Source organism: Pinus tabuliformis, chromosome X (assembly GCF_031772625.1).
Source record: "Pinus tabuliformis cultivar Carrire ecotype Pingquan chromosome X, CPIR1, whole genome shotgun sequence".
Lineage (NCBI taxonomy): Eukaryota > Viridiplantae > Streptophyta > Pinopsida > Pinales > Pinaceae > Pinus > Pinus tabuliformis.
Window position 1 is genome coordinate 1,088,932,827 of NC_142308.1, and position 10,389 is coordinate 1,088,943,215.

Below are 10,389 nucleotides of genomic sequence, written 5' to 3' on the forward strand. Positions count from 1 at the left end.
AGCCAATGAAGACCTTGAATTTTCCTCATGAGTTAGATTTCTGTTAGGATGGTTTATTTCCAAATTACTAGAATAATCATCAAGTTAACATGCGTACAGTTGGAGCTTCAGTTAAGTGGAAGTCTTCATCGGTTTTAAATTTTAATACAGAATGAGGTGGCAGTTAGCAGTTCAGTTAGAGCGAATTAGTCTTCAGTCTTGATTGGAAGGAGAGCGAGTAACACTCTCAATTAACTCGCTATCAGTGCTCGAGTTCTAAATTTGAACTAGCCTAATTTAGCATGGATCGAATCTATAAAGAGGAGGACGAAGGCACAAAAAATTAACAAGTCTTGTGCATAAAGGTTTGTGTGACAAGATAGAGCTCACAAGTTTGTGAGAGAGCCTTGTTTGTGGAAAGCGCAGAGAGCTTGTGTCCTAAGTAATAGGAGATTACATGTGCGCTAGGGTTTAGGAGCTGTGATGAAGGTTTTTCCAGGGCAAGCCTAGGCTAGATCAGCGCAGTGTTTTTAAAACCGGAACCGGTGACCGGACCGGTCCACCTAATGAACCGGTTTACCGACCGGAACCGGTCTAACCGGGACTGGTTTGGTCTAAACGAACCGATTTTTAAAAAATACATTAAATAATTAATTTTTAATGAAACAAAACTATTTTTAAGATGTAAAACCATGATTCCAAGCCAATAGAGACAAAATATGCAAAGTTTGCTCATTTATATACCATGCAAAGGTGAATATATCAAAATGGCACCGAGTGCAATACATATCATCGACAAAATAGCAAAATACATAAGAAATGAGGCTCTAAATGGCCTATAAAGTCCAAAAACAATGCTGCAAGCTATGAGGCCATTGGCCTACTACAATTCTACAGTGTACACATGATCAATCATCAAGTCCATCACCACTACTAGACACAGGATCATCATCAGGAGCTACATAGACATCATCTGGTTCAGAGTCTGAGGATGCCTCTGCCTCATCTGCAACATCAGTATCAATGCCACCAATCATCAAGTCCATCACCACTACTAGACACAGGATCATCATCAGGAGCTACATAGACATCATCTGGTTCAGAGTCTGAGGATGCCTCTGCCTCATCTGCAACATCAGTATCAATGCCACCAATGACAATAGAAGTGGACCTAATGGAAGCACGAGTTTTTCGACCTGCACGACTAGTGCCTTCCATTGGTTCCTTGCCTTTCCTTGATGCCGCTACTGATCCTGGTTCTGATGCCGCCACATAATCTGCCTCATCCTCCGCTAAAGCCATGTCGATATCAAAATCAGCCTCAAACACAGGATCTTCAGTCTCCTCCACCCATTCTGATGTTGGATCAATATCGTCCAACACAATGGGATCTAGATCAGGTGATTTGCTCATCATTTGGTTCCTCCTCAGTCGAAGGTTGTATTGCACAAAAACAAGATCATTTAACCGTTTTTGTTCCAAACGGTTTCTCTTCTTCGTGTGTATGCGCTCAAAAACAGACCAATTGCGCTCACAACCTGAAGCACTGCAAGTTTGACTGAGGACTCTAATTGCAAACCTTTGCAATTGAGGACACTGGCCACCAAATGACTCCCACCAATGTGCTGCAAAGAAAAAGACAATAATTAGTAACTTAGTTTATAATTTGAATTGTAAAGAACGTAAACAATTTTAACTTGAAATGAAAAAGAAAATGGAAATTGGAATTGCTTACCTGGTTGGTCCACATCTCTTGCCATCTTTGCCAAGTTTTTGCCAAAAGTACCACTTGCTTGATTGAAAATAGTAAGCTGTCTATGTATTTCCAACTGGTCTACATGGTTAGGGACCATGCGCTCCAAGCAATCAATCAATCCAGCTCTGACCTCCCCATCATGCTGATCTCCTAGCCGATTTTTATAGTGATACCTTGGGTTCAAAAAATACCTGGCTGCATGTATAGGACGATGGAGTTGATTGTTCCATCTGTTATCAATGATCTCCCATATACGGCCATATTTAGCTAACCTGTCATTGTAAGCTGCCCGTATCTGCTCCTTTGCCTGATCCATAGCTTCATAAATGTAGCCCATGGCCAATCTTTCCCCATCCACCAACCTTAGCACCTTAACAAGGGGCTCGGTAATTTTCACAAGCTCTACAGACCTTTTCCAAAAATAAGTGTCTAACACTTTCTTTTTGGTGTCTTTTCCATCTGGTCTACGAGCCCACCGAGATTCAGACCATTCTTCAGAGGAAAACATTTTCTGCAAGTTTCTATGTTGACCATTGAGACATTGCAACGTGAGGAAGTGAGTTGCAAATCTCGTAATTGCAGGCCTAACAAGCTCTTTGCCTCCAGTGTGTTTCCTCATTAGGCTCAATACCCATGAGTGGTTGTAAATGTATTTTGTAATGCACTTGGCATGCTCTACAGTGTTTTTTACCCACTCCACTTTGCCTATATCCTCAAGCATGAGGTCTATGCAATGTGCAGCACATGGAGTCCAAAATATGGTCTTATATTTGGCCTCAAGCATCTTTCCAGCAAGAACATAGTTTGAGGCATTATCAGTGATGACCTGCACAACATGCTGCTCCCCAACTTCCTGAATAATGTTATCCAAAAGCTCAAATAGAAGGCTTGCATCCTTTACCCTATCAGATGCATCAACTGATTTCAAAAACATGGTTCCTTGAGGGCAAGAAACAAGGAAATTAATGATAGTGCGGTTCTTTCCATCGGTCCATCCATCTGACATAATGGAACAACCTGTTTTGAGCCATGACTCTTTAAACTCAACCAAATACTCATCAATGGAAGATATCTCTTTTTGCAAAAGAGCTCCCCTCAAGTCATGCATACTAGGGCCTTTGAAGCCCTTTCCTGCAGCTATAACAGAGTCCCACATAGCTTGGTAATAAGGTGAGCGAGCAGCATTAAATGGGATATCTGAATCATACCACCATCTAGCAATGTATTGGTGAGAAGTTTCTTTGCATTGTTTTTTCCAATGTTGATCCAAAGTGGGTTGAGAACTTGGCTGGGAGGAAGTGGGATTAGATTTAGAAGAGGCAATGTTGGCAGAAGATGAGAAATAACTTTGGATGTTTGGTCTCTTTGTTCCTTTTGATGGTTGGCCAACTCCAACAGAAAGATGAACATAGTGAAAGGGGTCATTGGTAGAAGGGATAGAAGTGGAGTCTTGAATCTCATAATCATCATACCCACTTTCTTTCATAAGATTCATGGCTTCCATTAATTCCCTCTTCCTTGCAATTTCATCTTGGATGGCCTTCTCCCTAGCCTTATCCTCATAAAAAATTTCAAGCTTGGCAATGTATTCTGCCCTAATAGGACCTAACAGTTCTTTTGGTGCATCACATGGCTTTACTTGGCCTCTTACCCCAGCCAAGTGTTGTTTCAACCTAAGAATACCCCCACCTCCAATAGATTTATGGCATAATTTGCATATCATTTTTCCCTCAATTACATCACAATGAACCCATGCACTGTCCTTTCCTTTTGGAGCCATGTTTGCTTGAAATAATAACAATTTGCAAAGAAATCTGCCATTTAAAAAAAAATTGCAGCTAAGCAAAATGGAAAACCAAAGATAAATGTAGGAAAACAAATGCACATGCAAGGCTCAAGCTACAAAATTTGATAGCATAGAGGCTTAGAGCTAGAAGTAGAGAGTTTATAGCATACATGATAGATGATAGATCATAGAAGTGAGAAGTTTATAAGTATAACACATTAAAAAAAAATTCATGGACAGCAGACTCAAATGAGGAATTATCAAGTGCAAATCCTTACCTGGAAATGCAAACTAGCTCCCTTAGCCTCCTCTTGAAGATGGCAACTCCACTGACAGCTACACACTATCTCCAAAATAGCTCCAACTCCAACTCCAAGATGACTACTTCAGCAAAAACTCCACACTCTCCAAGCTCACAAACAAACTCACAAACACTCCAAATCAGTTGTGTGAGACAAATGAGAGTGAGAGGGGTGTCTTATAGCAAGTGTGAGGGTGTTTTTGGAGGGAAAATACCTTTCCCTGCCCCCCAAAACCCCTAAACCACCCCTAAAACCAAAAACCGCTGCGCTTTTTCTTTTAACCGGCGGGCTGTCCATAAACCGGCCGGTTTAGGACGGAACCGGCCGGTTTGCTATAAACCGGCCGGTTTAGGACGGAACCGGCCGGTTTGCTATAAACCGGCCGGTTTAGGGCGGAACCGGGTAAACCGGCCGGTTTAGGACGGAACCGGCCGGTTCCGCCCTAAACCGGCCGGTTTTTACCGGTTAGGGCCGATTTTTGGGCACATGAGGGTGTAAACCGGGTTAGATGGGCCGGTTCGGACCGGCCAGGCCTCCAACCGGCCGGTTAGGCCGGTTACCGGTTTTTTCCGCCGGTTTTTAAAACTATGGATCAGCGGGAGAACAACTATGTTCTCAAGAGACGGATTGCTTGTATTTGATCTATTTGCTCAGTCAATAAGGACCACATCAAGGAGAGGGTTTTCCCAATTGGGTTTCCCAAGAAAAATAATTGTCTCTTGTGTGACTATGTTTTTTTGTCTCTGTGATTACTCTGCTGCAAACAAGTAGAGAAATTTTGTGTTTTAATGAAAAGAAACTAGTTTTCAAATTGTTCATTAGAACAGTTGTAGAATTGAAATTCTACACGTGAGGCCATCTGGCTTAGCAAGTTACTCGCAAGATTGTCTGAGCAAGAGTTGGAGCCTACAGTCATTTGTTGTGATAATCAAAGTTGTATCAAACTATCTGAGAATCTAGCGTTTCATGAAAGATCCAACCATATCGAGATCATCAACAAATGGTTGATATTATGACCAAGCCCTTGGTGAAAGGGAAATTTGAGGCATTCGGAGACAAACTTGGATTGGTGCAGAATTCCTCCCTCACTAAGAGAGAGTGTTGATAATTATAACTCGGACAAAGACTTCCACACATGTTCAATGTGAACATGCAAGAAGTAGTTTGAGAAAAATATATATATATATTTATATTTATTTATTTATGAAAAAATATCTATATATATGATTGAAAAGTAATTATATTTTGTGATTCACTTTAGCAAAAAATTGAAATTCCTATTTTTAATAGTTGAGTCTAAAATCGTACCTAATCTACCATAAATCTTAAAAATAGATTCTCCGCTAAAAGTATAAAAACAGGGTAAAGTAGAGGTTTTCTCACACATTAGAAGTTGAATGACTTGAGTGATAGAGAGAAGGAGAAAGTGCAAGCAGCCAAGAAAGAGGCATTTCCAAGCAATGCACAGTCTCATATGCAGTGTTGCAAACGTCCTGATTTTATCGCGAAAAAATCACGAATTTGCGATTTTTTGGCCTAACCGATGTTTGACGATTTTTATCGATATTTTGGTGGCATCTTAATTTTACTGATGTTTGATGATTTTTCCTGATATTTTTATGATTTTTTGGTTTTCCAAATCCTTGCCGATTTTATCTCAAAAGCCGATGTTTGCAACATTGTTCATTTGGAATGCATAGAGTAGTGTTGTACATCTGTTGTACAGCAAGGCCATACAACACAGAACTGTTGTTTCTATTTTTTCAACATTTGTACCTCTCAAGGAGCCTGTAAGAGCTCAAGTTTGGGGTGATTTTGGTAACCATGCAGCGTTGTTTTTTGGAAATGTATAAAGGTTTCCATGTAAGTTTTTTGAAGGAATGAAAAGCTAATTTGAAGGAGATGTGTGAGAGAGAATAATCTTTATGCTTCCGCTGTTCAATTTCTGGGTATTGTGTGATTTTTCTGGGTATTGTGTGATTAATGCTATGGTCTGAAACTATTTTCAATATTAATTGAATTCAGCAGTTAGTGTTTGATAGATCATAAGGACATTAGTCACGTGGGACTTGAAATTCTAATAGTTTGATAGTTGCCATGTCAATATGAATTCACAGGGTTGGGTTTGAGACTCCCCATGGATCAAGGAAAACGGTTTCCCTGTCAAAACAAAATAATTCGTTGTTAAGACATAACCTGTTGAAGTGCATAACTAGGCTATTCTCAAGTCTCTCCAATTTCATTCTTCCTAGGGACCGTACTTTGTTGATCCCTGCATTTCTACTTGATGTGTTCACTTTGCTTGTGACTGCTATTTGTTTTAATTTTATTATGGCTGAGTAGGGGAGAAATCGTCTGTTTGACTGTATTGCCTAAAAGTTACTTATTAAATTTACAGATTTTGATGGTCGCTTGGACATGATGCTTAAGGAATGGCCTAATGTTCAGTGTGAAAATCCCAACTGATGAGGTCTTGAGAGTGAGATGTTATCCCTAATATGGAGACCAAGTTGGTCTATGACAGGTACTCCAATGTTATAAGCTTGGGCAAGTCTGAGGAGTGGAGGACTAATTGAGGTATTGAACCTAGATAAGATAATGGAACGTGGATTCTGGTATAAAACTGAGATAAACCCAACAAACGGCTGCATCTGTGCTGGAAAGCAAGGCACAGCCATGCTCTTATAAGGGTAATCATGGATTCCCAATGCATGTTGTGGATGGTAGCCAAGAAAAGGGCATTCCTGCTAGTGGACTTGCGGTACAACTCATACACACCGTTAGTCAAACCCTATTTAACCATATAAAGAGAGAAAAGGCCCTAAATAAAGAATAGTTAAGTTGCATCCTAATTTGTGACTTCCGTGGCAACAATTCCTAATGGTGTGTAAGACGCAGTCAATGTTTGGACATAGATAGAAGAATCCTAATGGCGTTTTTGAGTGATACTTTATCGTAGTAATTCGAAAGAAACAGACGCTCTGAATATCGTTTATACCAAGGCAGCCATTGTAAGCATCATCTTGCGTTGTTTGAGTTGATTGAAGCACATAGAATAAGGAGGCAGAAAACAGCCTTACCCTTCACAAAAGAAGAAGACGTCAAGGCCAATCGCTGAAACGACGCTAGTGATGCCGAGGGGACTGTTGGTCCCAGCATTCTCCCTTTCATACTCAGCTATGACTGAGATATGGATTCTGTTCAAAGATTCATATCATTTATCACATATAACATATAAATTTATGTGGCAAGCTTCATTGTTTTCGAATTAAAAACCATGCTGGTTATGGAACGATTCGTACGGATGCCAGGTTCACTTTAAATTACACAAAAACAATATGAAAGCCGAAACTTATTAATCCTCGGAGATCATTTGCCTCGGTCAGCACCACGGAAGTACGGTGCCGTATAAGTTTTAAATCGCTCAATCCCTGTTAAAGAAGAAAGCAAGAAATTATTTTAACCTTCACAAGGTTAAAGATAGTTTATAGAACATATAGCTTTTTCATTTGTTTGATATATTTGGTCTTCAAAATAAATGCTCCAAGTTTTTTGACAAATCTCTCGCTAAATAGATTATCTGCGTATCTGTCAGTGTATCTGCGTAACTTTCCTTGTTGTCTTTGAAGGCCTCACATTCTAAAATGAAATATTTTTCTGTTTCCACTTTTCCCGAAGAACAAAAAGATGCATACTCTTTCTTCCCACACTTCCTTTGGCCTTTTCCAACGCCATGTTTCACAATGGAGTTGGTGAGAATTAGTCTGTAACTGAGCAATAAGAATTTTGGCTCTCCAAAAGATATTGGCCTCTATGTATGATTTTGGTTGATGACTATGAGTGGGATTAAGCATTTCAATATAGTATTTTTTCTTTCTTCCTAGCTCCCTATCCCAAGTACGCTTGTAGAACTTTTCTATAACAAAAGTTTTTATCTCTTTGTTGTTTATGGGACACGCGTTCAAGCAAATACCCCATTTATTAAACCATTTGTTATTTTATTACATTCAAGTTTTTTTGCTCTTGCACAATCTATCATTAAAGGCAACCTTAGGCCATCTACCCTCTTCCATTTGCTCAAATTTTTTTAAATACCTTATGACTCACACCATAGCAATTGCTTCAATAGGAGCAGTCCATGTTTCAATTAACAAGATATCATAAAGAACTGCAATTTTAATCTTAAATTTGTTTGTAATCAAACGCTTCTAAATTTTCTCAATGTGTCTCCACTGCATGTCGGATGCACTGCTGGCCCATAGCTCACAACCATAGAGAATCATTGGAATCACTAGAAGCCCAAAAAGAGTTTGAGTGGTTTTCTAGTCTCATAACTTTGTCTTTTTACACCTATTTGGAAAAGCATAAAACGCTTTCCAACCCCCCAAAGTTATTTTCTTTCTACAACCATTCCAGCTTATATTTTTGTTCAACTCAATTCTGAGGTATTTGTAATCCGCAACTTCTTCCAGAATGTTGCCTTCAAAGTAGAACTTATGCTGGTTATGTTTTCTTTTCTTAGAGAAGACCACTACTTTTGTTTTGCTAATATTGACTTGCATCCCCACACTTCTACAAAAATGCTCAAGGGATAGTAAGTGCTCTTGCAAACCAATAGCCGAATTAGCAATCAGAATAAAGTCATCTTCATACAAAAGAAGCCTTATAACAAACTTGCCCAAATAGATACCATCACCCCCTTGCGAATTTAACCACTCCTCAAGCTTGTCGATATATAAACCAAAAAGGGTAGGAGACAATGGGCAACCTTGCTTGACCCCGATATCGCTTCTAAAAATTTCATAAATGCCTAATGATGTTCTAATTTTGACTTTCACCTCTTCGTACAGCCTATGCACAACTGCTCTCAAATGTTTAGGAACCCCAAGTTCCTCCATTCTATGCCCAAAGCTTATCCCTAGGAACCGAGTCAAACGCTTTTCTGAACTCAACAAAGTAACAAAAGGCTTCTTCATTTTTCTCCCAAACTTTTTCAATGATGTGCCTGAGATTTATACAATGATCAACTGTGGAATGTTTAGGTCCAAAACCTGCTTGCCCTTTAGCACACTTATCTCTTTCTTCTGCCCACTTGCTAATTTTGTTTTCTAGCATGCTTCCAAATAGCTTTGCAAACAAAGGGTTTATCATGATGGTCCTATAATTGGAGGGGTTATTGACGTCACCACTTTTGAAAAGAGGTATTGTCAGACTAGTTGTCCAATCTGTGGGGAGTCCTTATTGTATGATGTTGTTGAAAATTTTTGTAATGTGAGGTGCAAGAATCTTTGAGCCCCACTTTGGATATTCTTCTTGGAGTTCAGATAAGTCTTTTGCTTTTTCAACACCCATGATCTGAAAATGAGATCTGAGATTAATACTAAGGCATTACAGACTCGTGCAGGATTTGCTTATATTACTTAGTGCAACGGATCGAAAAGATTGCGAATAATATAGACAATAAGCAGTTAAAAAAACATAACAGACACACACATAACACAACAAATAATCAAGGATTTCACCCAAAACTCTTGGGCTACGTCTCCTGGTCCAACTTTCAGTGGTGACCTCTCTATCATGTCTTCAAAAGCAGAGTTTTTACAAATGTGAGCTCAAATTGAGTCTCAACACAATAGGAGAAAACAACAAGGTTTTGTTTGAATCCCTCAAGTCTTTCCGAGTACACAGACTCTCCCTCTCACTCTCTGTCTTTTTTTTCTTTCTATCTCAGCACTACCTGCTCCTGTCTCTATCATTCAGTGGCTTTTAAGCCAATCGGTGCTTGTCTATTCGTTTTCCCATTCAGGCTCTCTGGCTCCCGGCCTTTGTCCGCTCAAATCCCCTCCGAGCGTTAAACAATCATTGTTAAACATCTTCAGAGATGGTGGCCACCTATTTTGTAACGGAAGGAACCATCAGCGCGTTGAAATCCCAAAAATATCGTTCCTATATTTACACAGAGAAATACATAGAAAACGTTGTAAAATTAGCAAAAATGCCTTTTATCGGACTTGAAATATTATGGAATTCTCCCTAAACTCCATCAGGTCCACCTTTAAATCTCTATCACAAATTTCTTAGACGTGGTTTCCTTCATATTTGGGTTTATAGCGAAAAACCCCAAATACAAAGGAAAACCCGCCAAAATGCTCCATATCGGAGTTCAAATATTATAATATTGCATTCATAACCCTTTCGGGTCCGGCTATATATCGCTTATCGCATACCCCTTTTGGCTTTTGATCGTCGATTGCTCTGATCAGCTTTATCAACTATCGGCACATCAGCGTATCGCATGGTCGCTAGCCTGTGGCATGTTGTATCAACCCCGCTCCTTGGTATCACTGCAATGCAATGCGATATATCGCAATCGCATATCGCATGGTCTTCAGGCCATTGGTAAGTCCTCCTTTGTGTTTTAGCGATGCGATATCGCGAGTGAATCTAGACCGTTTATCTGCGCGCTTGATCGACGGTCTTCGTTGACTCGCGCTGATCGTTGTCGTGACTTTCATATGGCTACCTCCGATAGACTCCGCCTGCTGCCTCCGATTGCAATATGCCGA

At 39.8% G+C, this 10,389-nt stretch overlaps 1 protein-coding gene across 6 annotated transcripts in view; it reads right to left on the minus strand.

Moving 5' to 3' along the window:
* The window catches only part of LOC149143607 (uncharacterized), a 326,985-nt gene extending 319,809 nt beyond the window's left edge, over window positions 1–7,176 (minus strand). For 3 of the 6 annotated variants that reach the window (XM_089447200.1, XM_089447196.1, XM_089447198.1), the window contains exon 1: window positions 6,904–7,176. In XM_089447200.1, coding sequence (XP_089303326.1) covers window positions 6,904–6,994 — 91 coding nt within the window. In that variant the 5' untranslated portion in view covers window positions 6,995–7,176. The remainder of the gene's footprint in view (window positions 1–6,903) is intronic. The other 3 variants (XM_089447197.1, XM_089447199.1, XM_089447201.1) reach the window with 3 other exon arrangements.
* Window positions 7,177–10,389: the final 3,213 nt, after the last annotated feature.